We start from the raw sequence: 25,323 nt of genomic DNA, 5'->3' as shown, positions 1-25,323 counted from the left end.
TTGTACATAATTGAGCACAATCTGTACAAGTTACAGCTTCATGAGGGTAAAAGAATGTAGCAGAAGGGTACACGGCGTACATTTGCCTACTATAGTTTAAGTAAAGTGATAAAACATACACTAAACGCTGCAATGTACAGTACATTTACATGTTGAAGTGTTCAGTACACATACACACTGAATGCTAAATGTACAGTACATTTACACATAGAAATGTTGCATGCATTGTACATTTACCTATAGAAATTTTGCAATGTATAGAGGTTCTTCACTGACGTCACATGATGACGTTGCCAATTGATTTGCACAGCCATATTGGCTGTCACACGTGGTCTCAGCGTAAAGGAAATGCATTGGCAGGTGGCCGCCAAAATGTCACGTCGGGACGTCACGTGAAGAACCTCTATACATTACATTTGTTGAATGTATGTACAGAACATTTACATGCTACAATGTTCAGTACATTTACACATAGAAATGTTAAATGTAATGTACAATACATTTACTTATAGAAATGTTGAATGTACTGTACATTCACTTATAGAAATTTGCCAATGTGTGCAATACATTTGTTGTATGCTACATAAGATAACATACAGATTGTCCCATCCCACTTAATAGTCGAGAGCTTCCTGGAATTACGGTGGGTAGGTATAGGACAGGTAGACTATGTTAGATAAATGCAACTTTACACATCTTTTCATTGAATCGGCATATGAAACCACGTTGATGGCAATTTTAGCTATTAGAAAGAACACACCAACTTTCTGGAAAAATCGAAACTCGATAAAAGGATAACCAGGACAACTGGCCTTATGGGCTAATAGAGGTTGGCTGGCGCAAAGATTGTTGACATCAAGAAATATCATTGCCTAATTACAAAAACTCATGTTAACACAAAATATTCCATCGGATATTTTTTTTCTCAGAGTTTTTTTCTACCAGCATTATACACTCAATGTTGATGAAAAAGTGCGGGACTTCGTTTTTGAGATAACAAGAGAAAAGTACTCGATATCGTGTTTTTAACGGGCATAATCGTATTAAAATGTACATGTACGTAAAGAATAATAACAAAGTCGTGAGTGATTTTTAAGAACAAGGATACAGATAGATATTAAAAGTCATTTGAGCGCATGGCCGCCGATACCGCGTGGCTGCTGCTGCGATTGAAATGTATGGCAGGTGCACATGTAGGAAAAGTGTGTTAAAATACTTTCAAAAACATCAAAAATGTATTTACAGTGGCACAGAAATGTAAACTCTTGTAATGTAGGTATCGAGAGATACAAGGGAATGAGACTATTCAGTTTATTTTATACATTGGAATGTATAACAAAACCGATTAATTCCACATCAAGGTAAACAGAATCTCTTGCTAAATTCTAGCGTGTACACGTAATGAGAGGTTGCTCTTAAACTTGGTCATAAATACTCTGCTAATCCGACCTAGAATCAAGGTGCAGGTACATTCTCAGGATTTGATCATACAATGTAGACCTTGATCTCGCTGGTTACTTGAAGATGCGACATCTCGGTTCTAAATGAGGATTTAAGAGACTAACCGAGAATGTGACATGTTCAAATGGAATACGCATTCGTTGGAGAGAAAAAACAACTATATTTATTAAGGAAGCGAGCAGAAAGGGAACTACCCAACCTAAAGTACCCAAATACTATACAGGGTTGGCCACATTTTGGCCCGAAGAGGTAAATATTCACTCACCTCAAAATATGCATTACAGGAGCAGAGCAACATTAGTACATACACGTGTCTGTAGAGAAGACATGCGAGTTGACGGTGGATAACATTTAAAATGTTAGTGCATATATGGTGTACATAAAAGAGTGGATGGAATTTTAATCACAGATTATAAAAAATATTGAAAAAATTAAGAGCGACCCACGGGAAGAAGACGTATCAAGAACCTCCGACCACTTTTTGGCGTAAGATAGCATGGAAGTTAAACTTGTTGGAGAGCATATTAAATTTTTTTTTTTCAGAGAGCTTATGTTAAAATGTTGTTGAAATACTGTATATCTCCTTTACGGTTTGACAGACACAGTGATGGTGAAAATGGCAGTAAACATGTAGTAACCGTACATTTTATATATCAAATTATACATATAGTATTGACTGTGAAAATTTTCTGGGGTTATCAGACAGCAACTCGTCTTCCTCCCGTGGCATGCTCGTTACAACATAACGCGTATGGTGCATAGCGTGTGTCGTGGAATGGTTTGAAAACCCAACGTGCTACAGTAAACCAGCAAATGTTCGCAGCGCTAAAGTTCGAGAAGATTTTACGTCGATTAATTTTTAGTTAAAAAGATAAACGCTCCGAAATATGCATGTTTATAGTATTCGTTTGACCTACATTTGCAGTGTTTACAACAACAATAATAAAGCAATAAGGCCCTAATTGGTGGTTGATGGAGTAAAGGATGGGGAGTCATTGAAACAATCTCCAAATTCCAAATGTTACCTTCTTGTTTTGAACATCAAAGATGGCTGCCCTACAGAACAAATAACAATCATAGCCTACAACATTAAACCACTGCTTTTGTAATGCCCAATATCACAGTTTATTCCACAAAGCTTTTGAGATCCGAGATAGAAGAACAAACCATTCCTAAAAAGGGCATGTTTTGTTTTCCGAGCACTACTGCATGCTGTTTTAAAAACCGAAATTTGACTGCGAACTCCGGCCCCTTTTCTCCATTGATTGAAGCATGAACTATAGTCAAGTCTATGTTCATGATAAAAATGCGATAGAGATATCATATTTTACATATCAGGTCAGAAGTGTCTTTGTACAGTCAAGTCAACGGGTTAAAAACGTGTAACTTGAAATCAACAAGATTTCTATAAAAATACAGACGCACACTCACATATATAGAATTGAAAATATGAAAATATCAGAGATCAAAATCGGATGAATAATGTCAACGCAACGCCATCTAAAGGGATTTCATTGATCGGCCACGTCAGCACATGCAAAAATGACTTTACCCTGGATGGCCAGTTAGCTATCCAGCATTATGTCTTCCCAAGCTGAGGTGACTGAATACCTGAGGGCATAAAACGCCTTACCTAACTTCATGCCAATTACTTGTAGGCTCTTACGAAATTCATGAAATATATGACATTTGCAAACAAGGTCTTACCCTTCATGTTCATTTCCGAACTGAAAGCAATGGTCATAATATTGCAGCAAAATCACGTAAGACAGACAATCTCTGGCTTTATAGTAAGGACATGTCATTACAACGGTCTTTTCCATTCCGATGTCAGAAAAGTACACTCTGTGGCAGATTTGTTTACAATTGAAAAATGTGCATAAAAATCATCACGGTGATATAAGAAAGACAAAAACATGAAAGGAGTAAAAAATTATATTCATTCGAATTAAGTTTTTTTGATAAATTATGGTGATGATGATGCAATGAAATGTCATGTTTAATATTCTCATATCGCCAAGTTAAAAATATAAATAATTTAATCTAGATTGTGTTTCCAACAGTGTCGACGACGACATTTTCGACAGGGTTGCAATAAAGTGGCGACCAAAGTTGTTTTTGCAGCTGCTAGGCTAACGGCGTACCTTTTGTTAGCAGCAGATCTGTTGAGACAAAAATTTGACCATTACGTTATTGGGCCCTTACCTTACAATAAAAAGAATTCAGGCCTGACCCAATACACGGTCTATTGTCCTTAAACAAAGCCTGCTCACACATAGGCCTTAATCCCCATTGCTTCCCGGTTTTATCAAAGGGTTATAAGGGCAAATCTTGATAACTTTCACCCCGTAAAACAGCTTTCATGGGGGTCAATAGGCATCAACTGGCTAGGGCAAATACACGTAATGGATAACCAACACCTTCTCGCAATCACATCAAAAGAAAATCGTCCTAAAACGACAACATGGCGGCTCCCCTGTTGGCATTATCAAAGCGCTTCAAATATGCTGTTAATGTCACAACAGAGGATCAACCCTAAAGCAGTGTCAAGTAGCTTGTGATACCATTTTTCTTATTAAAACTATAACTGCTAGCTCATGCTGCAATCCCTGCTAAAACATATCAGTCGTGCCAAATGCTTGGCCTCGACTAATCAGTAAAAGTGACCGCCGTTCTTGAACGTTTTTCTTGTACCCGATTTCACTCCCTCATGCAATGAGAATTACTGATAGTTAATTAAGGCTGCCTAAGTACTAATTACGTATACATTGATGGAGAAGCAAAAACGCTGATCAACAGAACTCCTATCACCATGGCAACCACCGACACCCATTTTCCGTTTCGTGGAGAGGAAGATAAACACTATCCGGTCGCGGGGTAAGGTCTAATAAATAATGTCTGGTGATTACCGCTCATTGGGGTGCATGATAAACGCTTGTTGATTGAGAGTCTGGAGATTCCAGAGTATTCAAAAGTATTCCAGCGTAGGTATTCCCAATGCCGCTATTAAATATTTCGAACTATCTGATATTCGATGCAGTATCAGAGGAGAGTCAGAAACATGTCCGAGAACATTAATATTACTCTTACAGGACACACCGGGCAATGTTTCGGAATATTTTCAATACTATTTAAAATTATCACAGACAATTTCAATTTTAACTGCATGCTGCTATATATCAAACTGACATTTTCACACTTGTCAAGGGCATAACCATTGTTTATTATAGTGCTTCGCCTCAAAACCAAATAATCATAGTTTTACTAAAAAGCATCAGCATTGAGAAGATATTCTTATATAAAAAAACCTCAAAGATACCAAAGTCACAGCGCCGGGATATGCTTTACATGTACGTTTTGATGATGCATCTGTCGCGGCTGTTTTTTGTTGAAAAAGGCATCGCGTAGTAACAACTCTGAACAAAGCACATAAATTAATGAAAAAAGGGAAACAGATTTCGCATGATATCCTTACAATGTTCAAAGTCCCTCCTAGGTGAACCCTCACAGACGTTTAGCGGAATTAATAATTAGCCGAATATTACTACCAAACATTATGTTCTTATGAATTGTTGATGTTAACAATTATCTTCTAAAGTTACCACTTGCGTATGAGAGTTCACCATTGTGGTCACATAGAAAGCATGAATCGTTGATATGAATAGATCTATAAATGCCACGATATCAGAAATCAATGAGGTCATGTTTAAGTTCTTTCATACGAAGACAGTAACTGAGTGACAAACATATATATCCAATGTATTTTTAATATATCACATATATTTCCAATCTGTAACAATGTATCCAAATCTGTTATAATATATCTAAATCTCGATCCTTCACAGGCACTGTGTCATCGTCTTTCGCAGCCTCAACATCCACGGGCCGAACCTGCCGTTTAGACCTACCGCCCTTAAATCTAACACCGGAACCGGAACTACCGGTGGGAGATGGGGTGTTCCTCCCTGAGGAGTCTGAGCCCATAGGCCTAGCTAAGTCCGTGTCTTTAAGTGAGGTTTGGGACCCAGTGGGCCCCTGTCTACTGGAAGAAGCTTGCGTCGGTGCTTTAGGTGGAGCAGAATCACTGTTTTGACTCGTTCTCGGTAAAGTAGTGGTCCTTGGACCTATGCTCGTGTGTGGCATTGTTTCTAAGTTTGTCCTATGCGGAGATGACGGTTGTGAGGTTTTCGGCGAAGTGACGCTGCTGTTGCTGTCGGAGCTGCTGCTGGTCGAGCAGCCCCGCGAGCTGGTGGTCGAGGCGTTAGATGCGTGTGAAGAGTACGGCGACGACGACGGTGAAAATAGTTTTAAGATATCACCAATTTGTTCATCAATCCGCGTCATTTTGTGGTTAAGGACTTCAATCTCCTCTTTTATTTCTAACTTGATATCAACCAATGATGTTAACAACTGATCGCGGTCGGCGTTTGATATGGTGGAACTTCCACTGCTTCCTGAGTTTCCACTCTCTCCTCTCTTGGACGGATCGATATTCCGATTGTGTAAATGTACATCCTCCATTTGATCCAACTTCTGGTCACTTTGCGTAATACCACTATCCGAGGAATTCGCCTTACGTAAATTCGACTTCGGTTCGTCCTCCTCGGTCGATTCTTGTATCGTCTCTTGACGATTATTGCCCATCACTCTGCCCCACTTTGACAGTGGTTTCGGGGGCGGTCGCGGGGTGCCTAAATCAGGCTTTGCAGCAATCTCCGGCTTCCCCTGGGTCTCGTTGGTATTTTTCCCTCCTCCACCCCCAGCCGCGCCCCCGCCCCCGCCACCGAGGAATCTCCCCCATTTACTAGCTGCAGGTTTAGGCGGCGCCGCATTCGTCGCATTCTCTGTCACGTTTATCACACGCGTGGCACTCCGAGGACGTTCCTCAATGTTATTCGGATGAGCATTGTTCGGGGTGTGTTCCCCCTTCTCAACGTCATGGGTGCTACCCCCACCAGAATCACCGCCCCCCTGTAACACTTTAGCGTCACTTATTTTTCGAAATTTCGATATGAGTTTCCTAACCGGGTGATCACTTGACAAATCCAATGGTGGGTCATTTTTGCGTTTTTCAGCAAGCTCTTTTTCTCTTTTGACATCGGCGACCTTCCGGAAAATAAGCTGGAAATAAACGGATTGGTTTATATTTATTCATCTAAAATTGATTTGACATATACGCATGTCATAATATCCGGCCTCGGGTTGAAATTTTAGCACCCAGGGCGTCAACCAGGCCACAGAAAAAGAACGATTGAATTTCAAAACGCCTCAACATGACACAATAAAATCTACCTATGTGACTGTTTAATTTTTTGATGAAATCGATTTGGCCCACGCCATTTTCTGTCATTGCCAGGTTAGACTTCAGAGGCGGTGGGATTTTCAAGTTGGTTTCAAATTTATGCTTGAGCTTTTTTAGTGGAAAACCACTGTTCCAGCTCTACATTGGTGAAAGGAAACATCCCTTAACATAGAACATTCGTATTTCCTCTGTAAGTACATATACGGTACCTCACTTCAACCAAACGTCTTTCTCAGATGATGACAAGAATACAGTTTGGTCGATCAGCATGCAGCAGGTAAACTGCGTCAGGTCAGGTCAGACAAGCTTGTATATCTTGCACGACAAGGAGAAAGTCTTACTTTTGACCAGTGGGTGCAAGTCTTTGAGTTACTCACCCGGTGTCTGAGGTTGTAGGTAAGTACAAGGTTCCTGGCGAATGAGTTGGCAAAAGCATGGTAGAAGTCAAGCACTTCTAAGAGGCGGTCTCGCTTAATGATGTGAAGATCACAGTACGTCAACGCTCTCACATTGGCTGTGGACTGACCAATCGATTGTTCCTTCCAAAAGTTATCACCGAAGACATCGCCTTTACCTGGAATTTTGAGATTTTACAAGTTCAAGAGATGCTGTGAAGAGTCAATTTCATATTGCAGCCGCGGAACTTCTATATATGATAGTTCATCCACAGAAATCAGGGATGAAAATTCATGCACTTCGATTCCGAAGCCACACTAGCACTTACGTATACGTGAATAGCTCGATTTTGCAGTTTTTCGCCTGCCGATCACCTGTAACAGATCTTGAAGGATAAGTACAGACAGTACAGTACAGTACTGTACCTAAACTAAGTCCGTCATAAAAGGCATTACGTGTGGCACTGACCAGGGTCACAATGCCTAGGTTATGATGGTGATGTTGATGGTGATGTTGGTGATGATGATGATGATAAACTTACTTAAAATGGCCACCACCTCATCATCTTGTATAACTTCCAGTGACCCTGACACGATGAAGCAGAGGGAGTCCAGACTCTCTCCCTGGTGGAACAGCAGGTCACCGGGCGCGCTGTGGCTCATACTGAAGTGCATGGCTAAGGAGCGCAAACAGCCATCGCTGGCTAGACGGAATGCGGGATGCTCGTTAAACACTTTACGATTGAGATGGACACATATATCTGCCTTCATGTCCTTTGGACAATAATGTAGGACCTGAATTGTAAAAGGAAAATATGTTTAAAAGAGAAAATAAAGACGCCTCTGTTCATATGTTCATTATAAACGGGCAACTGGCATGCCCCAACCCCTGTGTCCAAAAGGTCTCGGAAAGGTCGACCAAATTGGCACAAAAGAAGAGAGATATGCTCATTGCCAGAAAGAGATCTACCGATTTTTAATCAACGTACTATCAATTTTTACCATGTTCTTTGATACTGCATGCGATACACATCCTGCATGTTCCTCAATGTTGGCTTTTCTTTGATAATGGAGAGGGGTAATCAAAATGCTGGCGTACATGTACATAACCTTGGCGTTCGTTAGAAACGCACTCGTGAAACAGGATTATGAATGAGACAGTGACATGTGGTTCTTTTCTCAGAGCTTGCTTGAACTAATAGCAGTAGCGCTCATTGCATCCTTGAGATAAAAAAATTAACTAAAGAAAACAACTAACGAACTAGCTCTCATTTTACCAACACCGTACGCAAGGAAATCAATGCCCCAGTTGGCTACTTTACTGACTTCGTTGAATCATTTAGGCATGCAAATCACCCTTGTGAGATGCGACTTTCAAACATTGACCCGAGTATGGACCGCAGTCCAGGCCATTTCATGCATGGCTATGATATACATAATTGATAACCTTCAGTTCGGTTATTGAATTAAAGGGTGCTAAAAGTGGTTCTTCCTAATCTACTTGGTTCTCTTGGTGATTGGAGGACGAGTTAAAGTGTTCATTTTTCAATAATTTAGCCATGATGTGATGGTTTGATATATTGGGTACGATTGCTCAGAAACATATAGGCGAACCAGCAAAACAACAGCTGTCGCTAGACGGCGCTGACCGCCATAAGGGTAAGTATTGCTGGCTCTTTGGAGTAAGATGACTCAGTGTTATTTTCTCCTGATCGTTGACAAATCAACGACTTAAACTTATGCCAATAGGTTAACATTGGTCAATATTTTAAATTTCACCTTTGAAGTATCGATGCCTTTTGTAATGGCCCACGTCGACACAATATAATCCATCACTCGTTCGCTCAACGACTTGGGCACGTCATGTAACTTCATAAAATCTCGAACATTGTTTAACATCTCGTGATATCTCGCCGTAGTGGAGTAAAGCTGTTGGAAGATTGTCGCTACGTTACCAAAAATAGTGGCATACAACAGAGCTGAAATTGAATGAAAGAACAAATCAGAAGAAAAGAACTTTTCTGTTGGTACGATGGTGTAACATCTATGGTTTGTTCCAATATTTCGGTGTGTCCATATAAAATTGTCAATTATGACACCATTACTTTTTCAATAAAGGGAAACACAGAAAAACGTGTTAATCAATCTCCCAGCACTCCCTAAAGACGGGAAATACTCAGAAACGGAAAAACTAAACAACGTTAAAACAAGGATGCAGGGTCTCTTCGCTGATTTCAGGGCTCTGGTCGCCATCTTTTACGGTATTTATGCATTTGATGCATAATTTCTTGAAGCTTACTATCAATACGATTCCTATATAGAAAATAGGCCTACTCCCAGCCACGGTGAATACGTTAAGTAACGACGAAATAACAAAAACATCATGGTGAACTCACATCCGACGATCATCAGAACGATAGTGAAGACCTTCTCGCCTTCAGTGTTTGCCGCCACGTTGCCAAACCCTACACTGGTCATACACGACAGGGTGAAGTACATTGCCGTCACATACGCCATGCCTTTAGAGATGCCAGTCTCCTCGTTGTCTGATGTGTTCAAATGTGTCATAGTGTCATTCGCGAGGACTTGCAGCCAGCCATACCTGACCTTTTTATCGTATATATCTGAGTGGCCGATCGTGTACCAGATACAGGCGAACCAGTGAGCAACCAGGACGAAGAGGCAGATTAGAAGGACAAGTACAGCAGCCACGTACTCCAGGTAGTGGTCAAGCTTTCGCACGACTCTCCCCAACCGAAGGAGGCGTACGACTTTCAGTGCACTGAACAGGCTACTGATGCCCTAAAAGTAAGATTAAAGAGGTAGATTAAAGTTTGACATGCTGATTTATTCATAATGCATTTAAACTTTAGAGTCGAGGAGGGCGAATTAATAATCCAGGTGCAGTAACAATTCCGGTAACAATGACCTAATTTAAGTTTCAGTTCAACTGAAAATGATTTCAGTTCAACTGAAAAAGGAGAATCCTCACCGTATCGGAGCACCATACGTTCACCATCTTTATCTCAGTCATAACTCTTTACAGCCGGAAAAGCTAACTTTCGTATAGAGAACTAATGACAAACTGCTGGACGGAAACACTTACTTCATTCAAGTGTTGAAAAGCATTGAAGACGTCATATGGGAGGCACGACAGGAGATCAATCACAAACCAGCTCTTCAAATAATTCATGCGGATCACTTTCGGGTCCGATACCACTTCTCCATCGGGTCCCACGAAAGTGGTATGGAAGTTGAGGATGATATCAATGAAGAAGATCACGTCGACAATACTGTCTATAACAATTAATGGCACGGTATCCATAGTTTTGTTTTTGAATGCAACGTTTAAAGGGACCATGACGGCCGTGTAGAATGTCAGGGCGAGGATCATCCAGTCCCAAGCGGCCTTAAAGGCGCAATAATGGAGAATAATGTGCGGCGGAGTCTTGGGGGCCTCGAGACGATACTGTGGAAGAATCTCAGAATTTAAACTCATCAACTGAAAGAGAGAGACGTGGTATTAAGAATCATACGGCAGACCTTCTCGCCGGCGAAGCCGTACCATTTGGAGATCTTGACCTTTACACAGAAGATGCTATGGTCGATCTGGGGAGGAGGTTGCAAGAGGAATTAATAATGAAGCAGAGCGAGGCATGGTCATTGCAAAGAGTAATGGAAATGGAAGAGTATTCGTAAAGGGAAGCAAGGTCATGGTGTGCGGGAAAGAAAGAAGGACTCTCTGCCACTTCTTGTGCTCTCTGTAATGACTCTTAGGCAAAGTCTTGAGAGGAGCAAAGCGGAAGCAAGGGTCGTTACTCGTCAGTTGTAATAAATGCAAATGTTAATGAATGTTATAGAAAGAATATTGAATGAGAAATGCTTTTACGTGGACGTTTGAATAACACTATAATAATCTTGTTTTAAGACGGTAGGCCCTATGACCTGATATCCCGCGCAGTATACATTCTTCATCTCACAGTTTATACGTGTATTCTCCAGGGCAGACATATAAAAGCATATTCTAGTAGGACAACCTCATCACACTCCTATTACTTGGCGGAGTTTGATCAAAGCCGAGTCAAGTCAAGATTTGATACTCTTGGGGGCCAATTTATTTTCCCAGGTAACACGGCAAGGTTGCTTCAGGTGCGTTGACCAGCAAGGAGAATGAATTTGTGAGAGACGATAGATCATTCTAGGGGCGATAATAACATCATTACCTTTTCTAGACGAGAGCATAATGAAGCAGACATAGTATGTATAGGTATCATGCAGTCAAGTCGATAATGCAAGAGCACAGACAGTTTTTTTCAAACTGAGCGCATAAGGTGGTTACTTCGACACGAAGGTTTCCTGAAGCTCACGATGACCCTGACCTCAAACAAAAGGGAACTCAACGAAGGCTGCCACGTACCTCACGTGACCTTCGCCGAGGAGAATAATGGCGCACAAGAAAGTCATTTTTCACCGGGGCACTCTGGGATATTGGAACTACAACACCGTTTGTTTGATCTCTAAATCTAACCAAAATGACATTGTCTTCGTTTTCATTGAAAATTACATATTATGCACCCATGGATCCGTGATGCAGCTATATCAAATTTGATTAAGATTATCACTTCCCTTTCCAGTAGAGGAAGGTGGGTAAGATAATTAGTTGACGACCAAGCTGTAATTAATAGTAGCACACACAGTCCTCAATTAAACCATCTACCTGTTCTTAATGTCACCAACAGGATACTGATGGACTGGTCAATCAACTGAGAGCATAGAAACACACCTTAAAGGGTATTCACCCAACATCCTTCCCGTTTGGCCAATTAGTCGTCCACGCATAACTACCTTTAGGCCTCAACATATTCATACCTCTCAATAAGGCGATAAAATATGAATAAGGAAATCAGTCACCCATATCACGGACTGATAAAGAGTGAGGAAGGAAGCAACTTCATGTTATTTCTATGTTAAGGAGACCGAATTTATTGTAACCCTAGGCAACATCATAGAGCGACCTGTTTGTGTTGCCAGGTTAGGTGTCGTCTGCGAAAAGCAAAGATGGACAGGAGCAGACGAGCTGGCTGGTGTACCTTGCTGACTTCGCGGAAAACGTTCGTTAGGTCAGGTAGAAATAAAAACTTGTTTATTTCTTGTCACCCTCCCCAACTAAGGCCACTGCTAAAAGATTCAGATCTTCTCTGGCCTTCTCCGGCGGACCAGGTGTACCAATATCCAAAGTTAAAACATTGCGGATTAGTTACTTTGTCAGCCATACGTGTACGAATTGTGCATTGAAAATCGCTAAATCTCATGGAGACATGTACATGTACTTACATTTGCAATCTGTGACAACTTCGTGTTGTCCACCTTCGTATTTGGCACGTTTGACGAGAACTGTAGCAGCACAGAGCGGTTCCTGGTAACTGACCGAGCCAAGCGCGCGAATTTACTGAGCCCTGAAACGTTTGAGACACAATAATTATCATACATTTGTTAATGGTGAAGAATATTTCTTTATGGTAAAGGAATTAGAAGAGGATTTGATGACACTGAACTCTCAAGTGGGAGGATCTTATCCTGTGCTGCCGACTCTGTACTTTCAGTGCGTTATGTCTTTATACCAATATTATGTTCACGTGTTCTTGTACGTGTGTGTTTGTGTATTTCTTTGTAATAAGTATTTTTTATTGCAAAATAGGGAGGAACAAATTGTAACTGCATCAATTGTATAAAAAGATAAATAATAAAAATTGGGGTTGTATTACTATCAATTGGGGATTATTTGTGCTCGAAAATACCACAGAGTGAAGATGTCAAAACTAATCTATGAACTGTACCACCGATCAGGACTTAGGATAAAAAAGGAAGGATTATTTGTTAAGCCAGATATTAAACTGAGTGAAAATGAGCTCCAGGGTGAGGGGAACTAAACCTTGCAACTGTCTCCATTTACGCCCACGAGAATTGCGAATAGAACAGGGAATAAAACATAATGGAATGGCCAGTTTTTTCTGGGGTTACATGTAGCTTTCTCTAGTTTCCCTAGTCCATACAGTGTTACACAAAACATGTACGTGTACGTTACACAAAACATTTACGTGTAACAATGTAAACTGGCGGAAAGCTAGCCTCGGAAAACACCAGATATATTCTAAGTTTTTTTGTTGAGGGCGTGAATTAGAGACAATGGCAGGGGCTATCTCCCCTTCCCAGGAGCTCACTCGCCCATATTTCATCCAACAAATAACTACTTTGACCAAATAGTTGACATAAGCTCATTTGGAGGATGGATCATAAGGAATGGTAGATTTTATTTTTTTCTAATGTATAGGGTGTTTTTCAGAACTTGGCCGCCAGATGCTTACATGTAGGTATATGGTATACGATTGTCTTTATTTTATAATTCAACACACATATGGGGAACAGAAGCTTTAAAAATAAAAGCTTAAAAAGTCAGTGTTTTTTTTAAAAGGGGAACTGACCAAAAAATCCGACAAAAACGACACTAATGTTTTTAAATGATGTCTTTTGTGGATCTTCAATATTGATATTTTCTACTAGGCCAAGTTTTTAGAAACACCCTTTATATCTAATTTAGCAATCAAAGAAATTCTGCCATTTCCCAAGCCTGAAAAAAACTCCTGACCGATGTATCAGCATATTTGTAATGAAACTACTACAACATGCACAAGGCTGGTATAATGCACTGCACAGGGTCATTTGGGCGGGAGGGTTGAAGGGTAAATCACTTGACCTGTAAAATTCAAAACTAATAGCACCCGGAAAAAAAAATTCCACACTCGAAATATTAAAACCAACTATCACAACCTAAGATCTACATGTAAGTCAACGCGTCATGCACACCCATAATGTTTGAGAACGCTATAAATGACTATAACTCGGACTACCTCAGGCTGAAAGCGCGTATGTACGTTTTGGAAGAAACTTACTAAAATATATAAGGTAACCATTTTGTGAGATTTCCAACGAATCTTAGAGGCATCTTCGTATGACCCAGGAAGACTTCATTTGAAGTAACGGGTCTTTGGATCTAGGTAAAGCTTTCAGCTGAGGAATCTTCGAATGATCTAGCAAAATTCCATTTGATGTAATGATTTTTAAAAATCTTGATAAAGCTTTTGGTGGTGGGAGCCAAATCTTCAGGAAGAATTCAAATAGCCGATTTGTGGTCTGTTCTTACAGTTAGTCTTGAGTAGCGATTTCTGGTATGACCTCTACATGTAGCAAGAATCAACACAAATGTCTTAACATGAGTAAGATCTCAAACGTTTTCGGGAAAGCAGTACAGAAGGAGTATCAGGAGCATACGAGCAGTATTGCTAAAACACCTCTGAATAATAAATAATTTCACGTGCATCATAGTCGTTCATTGTCAGTGGATTGTTCCAAGAAGGCTGCATAGATGTTAAAAGAAAGCCAAACCCTTAATCAACGCAACTGCGCAAGTGGAGATAATTTAAAAACAGGCTACAGGTGTTACAAGATACACAATAGATAATGCTTGAATAGAACTGCACGCAACAAGAAGCTTTCAAACTGACGTAATAAAATACTAAACGAACCGATGACTCCACCTTTGGCGAGGAAAGTTAAAAGAGAAACAGACATGAGTCACAGTTTATCTGTTATAGATGTGAAAGAAAAACCCTATAAAATTTTCGTAACATTGAAAAAGATTGAATGGCTGGTAACCAGAATTATGGTACCCTTTTTCATGACACTTTGTACTATAATTTTGGACATGAACATTCAATGTGATTTTGGATTTTCATGTCATGCCGTCCGACTGTACCATGCAGTAGTGAGTTGATAGAAACTAGCATAGTTAGATTCGTTCATGTATACATGTACATGATAAACGTGCACTTGCACATGCCTTGCATTTAGTATCCGACTCAGTATTTTATCAAGGCAATATTTAAATTTAGTATAAATGTATTTAACATGCAAATTTTATTTCAAAATTTGAATATTTAAGGGATACTGTTTCTTCTCGTGAAAAATTCTAATATCTGAAATGTGAAATATGTTATGTGCGTCACTCGCGTGCCATTTTATGGAGTGTAAAAGCGTGTTTGGTGTTGGCAGGGGCGGCACGTGAAGTGCCTCAAAAAAGGGGTATCCGAAACTAAGGGAAGTGGTGTCTTGGAAATAATTTGCGCAAATATATCAGACTGACGCAAGCTTGGGGACAATATTGCCACAGTCACATGTAACATAATATATGAAAGGTTCATACCTGTCCAGTACATTCTATTTCTTTAGTCTTTAAGCCAATATCGGTCGGTTCATAACGATGTACTTCACCAAGACGACATACCATATTACTAGTATCTGTGTTTAAATACATCTCAATGTACCTGTAATTGCCTGGCAATTTATTTACCCAACAAAGCACACTCTTATGACCGATGTAACTGAGTAAGAATCGGGAACGATCATTGGTGTTAACAACGCATAAAGTCGCACACGCTAACAATTCTATTAAAAGAACATTGGATTTTTGCACAAAAAACCCTTTTTTTCAGCTGCAAGATGCTCCAACAATGCGGGACTATATCTCTCAGTAAATTGTTTCCAAGTTCCTCGTGAAGAAACAGAAATTATGCTTTAATTAATTATTGTTTGATCATAAAAACCTGTGATCTTTTTCAAATCATTTTGCCGAGTGGAAAGGGCGTAAACATAACTCGAATATAGAGAAATATTATTTAAGAACACCATATAGTTTCCATTACAAAAACACCCACAGTATATATCTAACAGAAATTAAAACCTTTTTGAGACTTGCATAAGTGATGCATTCTTTAGTATCTTCGCAGAAAGCGAGCGAGGCCAATAGATCGTACAGCGCAGTAAAATGGGACAGAAGAAAGTGTGTTTTTTCGGTTAGTTCTACGTGCATTGAATTGAGTGAGTGACAAAACCGTGCGGATGGAGCCAGATCCCTAGTACAGGTTTAATAAGTCAACGAAAAAATAACACCAAATTTGTCCGCTAATTTTGAGCAGTTTCGTATCCATGTGGATAGATGCACCCCTTTCTTCAACCAGGATACTTTAAGACTTCTTTTCGAGTTGGCCAATCAAAAGACCGCAATTCAGCTTCACCTGCACAGCTTTTAGAATTGAACCAATCACATTGACATGTTAGACTTCCAGTGTTTTTTTTGGAGAAAATTGCTGATTCATTTGATAATAAAAGGTAAAGGAGAGTGATGATGACAGTTTTTGTTTTTGTTCCCCACAAACTGACAGTAACGCTCCCTCTGAACATCAAGTTGTTTTAAATCACTCTGACTGGAATACAGGTTTGATCATCTGCTTCATTTCCCGGACATTTCTACTACGCCATTCGTTGTCAACCACCACGATGACATACCTGATTCGGCAACCCCTTTGCTCAATTTAGTGGTCAAATTCAGTTTTTTTTCGTTGACTATGAATTAATCACAACAACATTGCAATAATTCCACTAACAGCTACAATCTGGCCAGGATAATTAGGGTGTATGTTTACCTGCATTACCGGGTTGGGGTCCGTTATCTAAACAATCAAATAATGAAATAAGTTTAAAAATCAGAAATACTCCAGCATTACCAACCTAAGACCAGTTCTGAATAGTCAAGAAATGGGAAGTAATATGCACATGGTCATTTGGTGAAATTCAAAATGTTCAATTTGAAAAGAGAATGTGTTGGTGTCACCTGGTTTTCCGATGGCCAGGACGCCATGTTCCATCGTGGCCTTGTCGACGTAACAAGTTGGGAAATAGTTTTAGATTGGTGAAACTAAAGTATAATCCCAGCACTCTCAGAAATGAAAGCTACTGAGATTTTGAAAAAACCTCTAATATTTTTTCGGGCAAAACAAAAAGGCACCCTTCAGATATTTGTTTTCAAATTCTAAAAAAATTAATTTCGTAAAAAAACCTCTAAGGGGTGCATACATCTGTATTCCTGCGGACTAAAATAAATTGAGCTTTTTCGAAGGCGCAAAAACGTTTATATCTAATAGTTCATAGAGCTCCTATATACCCTACATAGTGAAGAGTGTCTTATCACGCGATAGAGAACGCAAAGAAATGAGCGATGAGTGACAACCATCTCTTTGCTTGCTAAAACCATTTAGAGAGGAACGAAAACCGCGGAAATATCGTCGTGAAAGTTCGGACATAACATATATGAATATAGAACAAGTTTTTATTGGAACTCAAAATAAGTTGTGAGCATTCACATTATTCGTAGAAAGGTTTAACAGGTCAAATCATTTCTCTAATTTCCGAGCCTTTCTTTGATTTCGAACTTTTTCAGTCATTTTCCGAGATTCCCGCTTTTTGTCGATGTCCTATTTTAGCGTGTGAATTGGTACCAATGTATCTACATAGTACAGGGTGTCCAAAAATAATGTTAGACTAAACACCAAGAATTTTTGTTCGTAGACTTTCAGCGATGTGGTGTCGAATTTCAAAATATTTTAAGAGTTGTATTTTTTTTACTTTTTGGACATCCTAGATGAGATGAGATAGATCATGAGTAATCTATATTTTGAATATCAATTTCATTTTTACAAACCTTTGGGGCTTTGTTTTTTTATAGTGACCACACCTCCTAAAGATATTTTAGTATCAAAGAATGAGTCATGCGACATTTTGATAAAAGCTTTGAGGACGGGTATCATTTTGTGGCCGTTCGAGTAGTGATGAGACACATTTCATGTAGTTTAACACTTATGTATACATGTACAATGAATTTCAATTGATAAGCCACTAAATATCATGACCAAAACAGTTTTCAACAACCGCTAGCACATCACAATTAAATCAGAGGTGTTCGGGGGGCCGGGGTAGGATGCAAACGAGACCCTATTTTTGGCTTAACCTACTTTGAACAACCCAGCCCAAGTCACGCTGAATTCGAGTCGAAAAAAAGAAGTACAAAATAGTGACTTTAGTTAGGCGAGCTTGATCTTAAATGGAGGACCCAGAGAGACATTGTACGTACCCTTTCCACCATCATCCTCGATTGGCTGTTTCAGTGCGGTGATGTCTTTGAACGTGCATAGGAAAAGGACGACGGCATCCTTTTCGTTTTTGATTGGCGCTATATGGAGTAACAGCCACAGTGGTGTCCCTGAAAAGATAAAGCAGAACACTTCAAGTATCTATGATGCGTAATAGAAGCTTGTTCAAATGATTACATGTAGATTTAGTTCGCCGCATCGAAGGATATGGCATCAATCAACCATGTGAAAGGGCATCTAAGATGAGTAAGTTCGTTAGCTGAGGTCATTACTTTCCATGGCCTTAATCGTAAATAGTCACTCCTTGGGGACAATCAGCATATTTTCCCTCAAGGGGTTATTCTTACGCCAAAAACTACAGGATTGCAAAAAATGCAAAATGAAACAATATCATACGCAGGTGAGCGTTCCCAACAGCTATATTATGTCCGCCCTACATACATGTGCGTTTATTTGTGAGTTATATTTGCCTGCTGTTTATGATTTTTCATACGAAGCAAAATAAGTAAGGTGTCACGTAATCTCGACTCGTGTTCAACGAAAACGTCCTATACAACTACACGTAGGACAAGACTTCGAGGAAATCATGGCAGTGTGTCATCGATGACTGGCGACGTCAAGAATACTTGTTAAATCATGATAAACAACACTTTTGGGTCATGAGTCCAACTATCAAGAAAATAACATAGTTTCATATGTAATGCTCATTACAGGTGCATATGTTGAGATGACACGTTCAATACAATTTCCTCACCGTGAGTATGGAGTTCAAATCCGGGAAAATTACACTCAATTTTACAAATTAAAATTATCTTATTCATACGCGATTTAGCTCATGCATAACTAATCGTGGTGATTACTTTTGCAGTTGTTCAGGCAGGCAGCAGGGGTAACAGCATATTATGTAATAACCCGCCACCCCTTCAATTTGCCACATTAACTGCGAATACGACAAACAAAACTAGTTATGCATGAGCGATATAATTTTGTTTTGATCGGATGGTTTAGGCGCACTATTAGGCCTAGTTGCTCTTCATTCACTCTGAAGTGTGTCCAATAACGCGAGAAATCAAGGTGCGAACGACAGGTCGAGTTAACGGTTCTTATTAATATCGAAGAGAAATTTGGATAATTCTGCCGGTAAGTGTACCTCACAATTACGAGAAGGAAATTAAGCTTCCCGTCATCAGATGAGAGCTAGAAATAAGGACATAAAGGAAGGACGGGACGAATAGATTGAATTAATAGTTTATCAGCACAATATCTTTATATCCTCCTCTTGGCATCTATTTTACAATGTAGAGCACTAGATGATAGACGACGAATGAGAAACATTTAAGGGTGATGAAAAGGGCATAATTTGATCCACGCCGTTCGTGTTCATATGGTAATTGAGTGGTGGCTCAGGAAAAGAGAATTACCCAAGTAAATGCCGAAGTGCCGGGTTAGGTTATGCGCTGAAACTTGGTATTTATGGTCTTTGCATAAGTACATGTATCTGTCTTCACAAAGGCATTGTTGAATATTATTCAGTTCCCATATACACATCATAAATTTCTTAAAATTCAAGTTGATTGTTTTCCAACTTCTGAACGAAAGTGCAGGTATTTGATATCCAAGTTATCCTGATTATTTTCGGGAATATTTCTAAAATCATACACCTACATCTGTCTTAAAATGATCCAGTTAAAATGAAGATAAATGACATTTTACATCGTAAATGAGCTTCTTCCATCTGTTTACCTATCATTTACTGGTAATGGCGGTTACATGTAATTCAACCCTACACACGGAAGGGAAAGGCTAATTTATCAAGAAATTTATTCAAAGTTTCTGAAAACACCGACGTATGCTGCCCTTCCTTTAGAGTCGTAATGGCAGATTAACATTATTAGCTTGTTCCCCTTTTTATTATTCCATAGTTGGTATTGGCGGTCGTTTATTTGGCAGTGCGGGAATGGCACGGAAAGGGAAGAGTAAAAATAAATTTATTAAGGTTATTTTCGACAAGTTGGCAAGGACACTGATCTCAAATATATCAATCATGTACATACAGCTTTCATGTGCATGTATTCTGCAGCTGCTGTCCCTACCATACGAAGTGAATGACATAGTTTCTCATCTCGAAGGCGTTTTAGGTGTTCTCAGTACTAAGTGCAATAAATATGGTTTTGATTGCACATGTTCACCAACTACGGTAAACATTACTTAATATTTACATATACATCGTTAAATATTTTTACAGACAGTACGAACGCCTTTTTTGTGGCAATTCGAAATTTTTTACAGAACGATTTAATTTCAAAACTGGTTTATTGTAGCCTATTGCAGTGTTTAGTCTAGAGGCCAGGTGATTCCCCACTGGATTCCCCTTTCGAAGTAACTGCGTAGCTGCCTGTGCAAGATTTCCACGACCTCGTTGTATTGTTTATTGTTGTATACAAATGCCCAGGCATCAGCGAAACTGCGCATTCTGCCTTCAAGCACCGATAGTGCCGAGTGTTTGCTGGTTTTGACATTTATATTCTTTGATTCGAAAATCGTGTAATCACCGTTCCGAACAAAGGACTGGTATATATCGTAAGTTAGTCTAAATATTTATTACTGATCTGTGCTTGGTTGTCAATTATTGTTTGCAAGTTTATCATGTCCTAACGTTCTCTTGGCTATATCAAGAGTTGTTTTTGTGACTAAAGCCTATCTTCACAAGTTAACAGTCGATAGCCACAGGAAGTGGACTTGAGCCTTGTATTCAATATAATAATTGTTTCTTTACAAGACTAAATACAGTTTAAGCTTACATTAACTTTGCAACGCGGTTAGTTTTGGCCCTTTTGGTTCAGTAACACCGAAGTTGGATAAAGCATGTAATGAAGGAATCAGGTCTTAAAATCATTGCTTCATTGAAATTCAAAATGATGCAATTATTTTCAGGCTGGTTGCCAGTTCGTAACATGTTGAAGAGTTTTGTCATGGTTTGCGCGCAACGTGAACGAAAACAACTGCAGTGGTTGATTTATATGTACCCAGTAAGATAGACTGACAGTTCAACAACATTGTGCTTTGACTCGTCAATCTACGTGTTGTTCGACAGGTCTTAAACGGTAGTTGACAGTGAAATTATTGACATATCTATGTATTCGGATAAGAATACTCAATTTGATTCCAGTCAATCAAAGCATAAGGAGTACGCCACCTATCGGCAGCGACTGGAATCATTTTTGGATTGGGAAGGGAAGGTTGATAAGTGTGAGATGGCCGAAGCGGGTTTTTTCTCAATCGGGGACGAAGACAGAACTGCCTGTTTTCATTGCGGTATTCCTTTACGTCAGTGGGAAAGACACGATTCTCCTTGGATTGAACATGCAAGGTTTTGCCCCTGTTGTGAGTTTCTGATCTCTTCAAAGAGTCTAGCTTATATCAAAAGTGCGTTAGAGTTCTACGAAATTCATGACCCGAATTTTGAAGCACTGCAATGTCGGCATCGAATTGAAAATACCAATAGTTTTGTTGCGCAAGAGACCAGGGCTGCAATGACACCTGCGAGAGAGCGGCGACCAACTCCCGTCCGCCGGAGGATCAGGAACGTGGAGCCGAGAGAGATCAGGTCAAGATTAGACTCGGATCAGTGTAAACTTCTCCTGAATCAGGGTTACCCGAGAGAACTCGTTGGTCAAGTCATAGGAGAACAATTGCAGACAGAGGGAAATGACTTCGGTAACTTTGGGGAGCTTGTGACTTCTGTTATGAATGCCGCGCAGATGCTTGGCATCTCCTTGCATACATAGCATTAGCAGACCACTTGGATTCGCAGTGACTGAGAAAGTGATTGATGCAGTTTTTCACTAACCTGATAGTTGACCTTACCTGGGCTGAGTTCTGAGGCGGATCATGTGCTATTTGTATCACCAGCTTCTTCGTCACACTTTCCCTAGCCCTTATAAACCTTTTAAGGGCTACAGATCAGGTACAGTCTGACCTAAATGGCTCAGGTTTAGAAAGGCAAATGCGAAACCAAGTGGTCTGTTAGGAGGAATGCTTGGCCAGACGAGTCGCAGCCCCGCAGATAAATCGGAAGGGCAAGTGACTAATGAATGTATGGCTTCAATATCAAAACCAACGCCCGTTTCGAAAAACGCGCATTGGGACAGAGCCTTCTATCTCGGATCACGCGTTGACTCAAGCCAATTCCACACACGTCTGTTGAATTCTTTGATCATCTGAACATGGCCATTACGAATGCTCCGTTTTGATTTTAAGTTCGCTGATTTCTATAAAAACATTCGGATGTAGAACAAAGTCTGCAGGAAGAAGGAAAGAAACCTGAGCCACACGATCCAGTAGAATATTGTAAGCATGATAACAAAATATTTCGTTCAAACACTTGCAAATTACACGAACGGCTCTTTTGTAATTGTTCTCAGCAAAGGAATGCTTTTTGAATGTTGCAGCCTTAATCTGAGGGTTTCATAAGTAAGGCTGAAGGAGGTCACCCTGATGACATTAGCTGTCAGTAGACTATCGAGGCTGACATCGTCTACCATTACATTACACCTATGGCCTCACGGGCCAGTGGATGATTGGGCCAATCCTGTTCCATATGAGTAAAGTTTGTTTCTTATACTGTCACCCCTCATAAAAGGGCCAGCCAGCTTTTGGCTTTATGTATATACTATCCACTTTATCCGCCAGATGATTTTATGAAGGCTTCGTCCTATCGTCCTATCCGCAGTGCGAGGTTGGGCTTATTCAGTCTGCGAGTGCATATTTCTTAATTCAACTTCTAGCCGCTGTAATCAAAAGAAAAGCACCAATCATAGCACCAAGAAAAGTATTCATTTGGCTATCAAAGGGTGGCGCCACGTAAAATCCTATGATCGAAATTTGCATGAATATTAAAATCGGTCAAAAAATTTCAAATACAACTACTCTATTCGTTCGTCTCCCTTTGCTTTTAGGGTAAACGCAGTGAAACCAACAAGAAATGTTACCCTATCCACAGAACGGAACCGTACGGCCAAGAACGCAAGACTCAAGTCACAAGTGAAACGGGACTGGTGAAGAGTGATAGGGAAACTCGATGAGACAGGGTAACACTTTTCATGTTTGTAGATTTGGCACGAGAGCAACCCCTACATAAAGCTGGCACTTTTTCTAGATCGCTCATGTTTATTTGGGCCAGTGAATATAGTAGGTCATTGAAAAAACTCCCGACCCAGATATGCCAGATGACAAGAATAATTCTGGTGACTCCCGCCGGGATTCACCTATGGGATTCACATATTTTGAGTGACGCAAATGATACGAAGCCGAGGTTCCTGATGGCACGCTTCCAGAGATATTTTCTATGGTGGACTGGAGTCCATAACCCGTTTTGACTGGTATAAACTAGTTTCGCTACACGAACAACGGACGAGCAGAAGACCGGATCCGGATGAATTCCTCCCGGTTGAGCGTCATTGTGACTATTATACGGATCCGTGTTTTTTTCTCTCCAGGTAACCGGTGATGCTATCGGATCTTGTCTTTGTTAATTGGCCACCGATAGAAATGAGTATGCGAAGAAATAAAGAATGTCACCGTGACGGGGAAAGATGACAGACAAAACGCCGGTACCTAATGAGTGAAACGAAAAACTCTCGAACTATAAACTTGTACATATATTCTTGAACTGGCATCCTTAGGAACTAAGGTTAGGGTTAGGAGAAGTACTTACGGTTTTTCTTGTATAATAATATTTCCAACTGTTCTTGCTCTTGATTCTCGAAAGCAGCCTCGATCTTGGTGACCGTCTCCTGGTCTGAGAGCTCACCGTACATGAAGCTACACGTGCTACTCTTCTGCATGACCTCGGCGCGGTTGTAGCCCGACAACTTACTGAAGCCATCATTGCAGTAGACGATTGGGTAGTCCACGATGCGGGCATTGGAGAGGACGAAGCAGCTATCTGTAAAGATAAAAGGAAAGTGACAATCAAATCATGAAATGATTGTAGCACTGACCAAAACGAAGCCAGATATTTCAAACCTACTGACCTCCGAAAAATACCCCGGAATACCTCGGATATGGAAACCACCGATGGGAAATGTAGCGTAACGTTTCAACTGAGTTAAAAGTTCATGACTCGTTGAGTATATTGAGTACGCCGCGGTTTATTATTGCCATATCAATGACCGCTTTCACCTTAAATTAAATGCGTCACGGGGCCTTGAATGTCTCTCGAACCATCTATCATGCTAAAGGCGCCCCTAAAAGGTGAGTCTTATAAACATTGAAGGGGTCTATATCTACAAGGTGAATATTTGTGTTGGATGAGAATAGGTTTTTAGCCCAAGAACTATTAACTTAACGAGTGTACATGTACATGTATGTATACGGTATCAAGAAAAGTCAAGAAAACGAAAAAGAACATTGTGACTTGCTCATCTTCAAATTTTCCGACTTGCGTTCCTTTTATTTATTTATTGTGCTTGTTACGGAAATAACTTACAGTGATGTGAAGGACAACACACAAGGCGATAGGTACGTAGTGATGCCACTCATTACAAGCCATGACCCCGTAATTGTACTCCTGAGAACTATTATTGGCCTTCGTTTTCCTTTAGAATTAGTTGAGCTAATCACCAGCTCGAGTTCTGCAGGTTCTGTTCTTGGTTTTCCTGAAGTCATCCAACTTTCATTTCTTTGACCGGACCGCAGCCAGGTTGTGACGATCCTCAAGAGAGGTGTCACTTTTACTTAATTTTAAACTCAACTCATTAAGAGCGTGTTCAGACACCTTAGCCAATGTAACGCTGTCGTACTCTTTCTTGCAAAGGCATTCTGCAGCGGTCCTTAAAATATTGCAGAGTATCGTCCCTTGATTGTTTTTAACGATTTACTTAAATTTCTGTTAAACTGGGCTTCTCCGTATCTATTAGATCGATCTGAAGGCTCCATTCAACGTCAAATGAAATTGCGAGGTGATAAGTCGACAGGCTAACCCTTTTATCAGTTTTAAGGGAGTCAAATATAGCAGGGCCGACAAGTGCCCTGGTGTTCTTGTGAGTTTGAAAGCAATAGAAGTCCCACCGTTTTAGAGTTCTATACTATTGCTGGCACTCCAATAGCATTCCGCGAAGTT

At 40.1% G+C, this 25,323-nt stretch overlaps 1 protein-coding gene and 1 long non-coding RNA gene across 3 annotated transcripts; one reads left to right on the top strand and one right to left on the bottom strand.

Annotated features, from left to right (window-relative positions):
• On the bottom strand, window positions 1-24,529 carry LOC135485422 (potassium voltage-gated channel subfamily H member 1-like). 2 transcript variants are annotated; one of them, XM_064767427.1, is made up of 10 exons: window positions 23,917-24,529; window positions 18,182-18,310; window positions 16,698-16,724; window positions 12,493-12,614; window positions 10,265-10,660; window positions 9,555-9,960; window positions 8,938-9,137; window positions 7,701-7,953; window positions 7,141-7,337; window positions 1-6,582 (listed from the first exon to the last, which is right to left on the bottom strand). In XM_064767427.1, the coding sequence occupies exons 1-10, from the start codon at window positions 24,044-24,046 to the stop codon at window positions 5,275-5,277; spliced, it is 3,168 nt and encodes a 1,055-aa protein (XP_064623497.1). In that variant the 5' UTR covers window positions 24,047-24,529; the 3' UTR covers window positions 1-5,274. The 2 variants fall into 2 exon arrangements, with proteins under 2 accessions (XP_064623497.1, XP_064623498.1); XM_064767428.1 differs by lacking the exon at window positions 16,698-16,724.
• LOC135485424 (uncharacterized) lies at window positions 21,992-23,971 on the top strand. The gene is made up of 3 exons (XR_010446565.1): window positions 21,992-22,550; window positions 23,159-23,290; window positions 23,699-23,971. It is a non-coding gene; the product is annotated as an uncharacterized LOC135485424 (long non-coding RNA).
• Window positions 24,530-25,323: the final 794 nt, after the last annotated feature.

Source organism: Lineus longissimus, chromosome 3 (genome assembly GCF_910592395.1).
Source record: "Lineus longissimus chromosome 3, tnLinLong1.2, whole genome shotgun sequence".
Classification (NCBI taxonomy): Eukaryota; Metazoa; Nemertea; class Pilidiophora; order Heteronemertea; family Lineidae; genus Lineus; species Lineus longissimus.
The sequence above is the reverse complement of the archived record's forward strand: the minus strand, read 5'-3'. Positions and strand labels throughout refer to the sequence as shown.

Coding starts and splice junctions, on each gene's coding strand:
- LOC135485422 (XM_064767427.1), bottom strand. CDS start 24,046: ATGCAGAAGAGTAGCACGTGTAGCTTCATGTACGGTGAGCTCTCAGAC. Junction 9,961..10,264: donor CTTTTCAACACTTGAATGAA/GTAAGTGTTTCC, acceptor TCTTACTTTTAG/GGCATCAGTAGCCTGTTCAG. Junction 6,583..7,140: donor CCTACAACCTCAGACACCGG/GTGAGTAACTCA, acceptor GTTTATTTCCAG/CTTATTTTCCGGAAGGTCGC.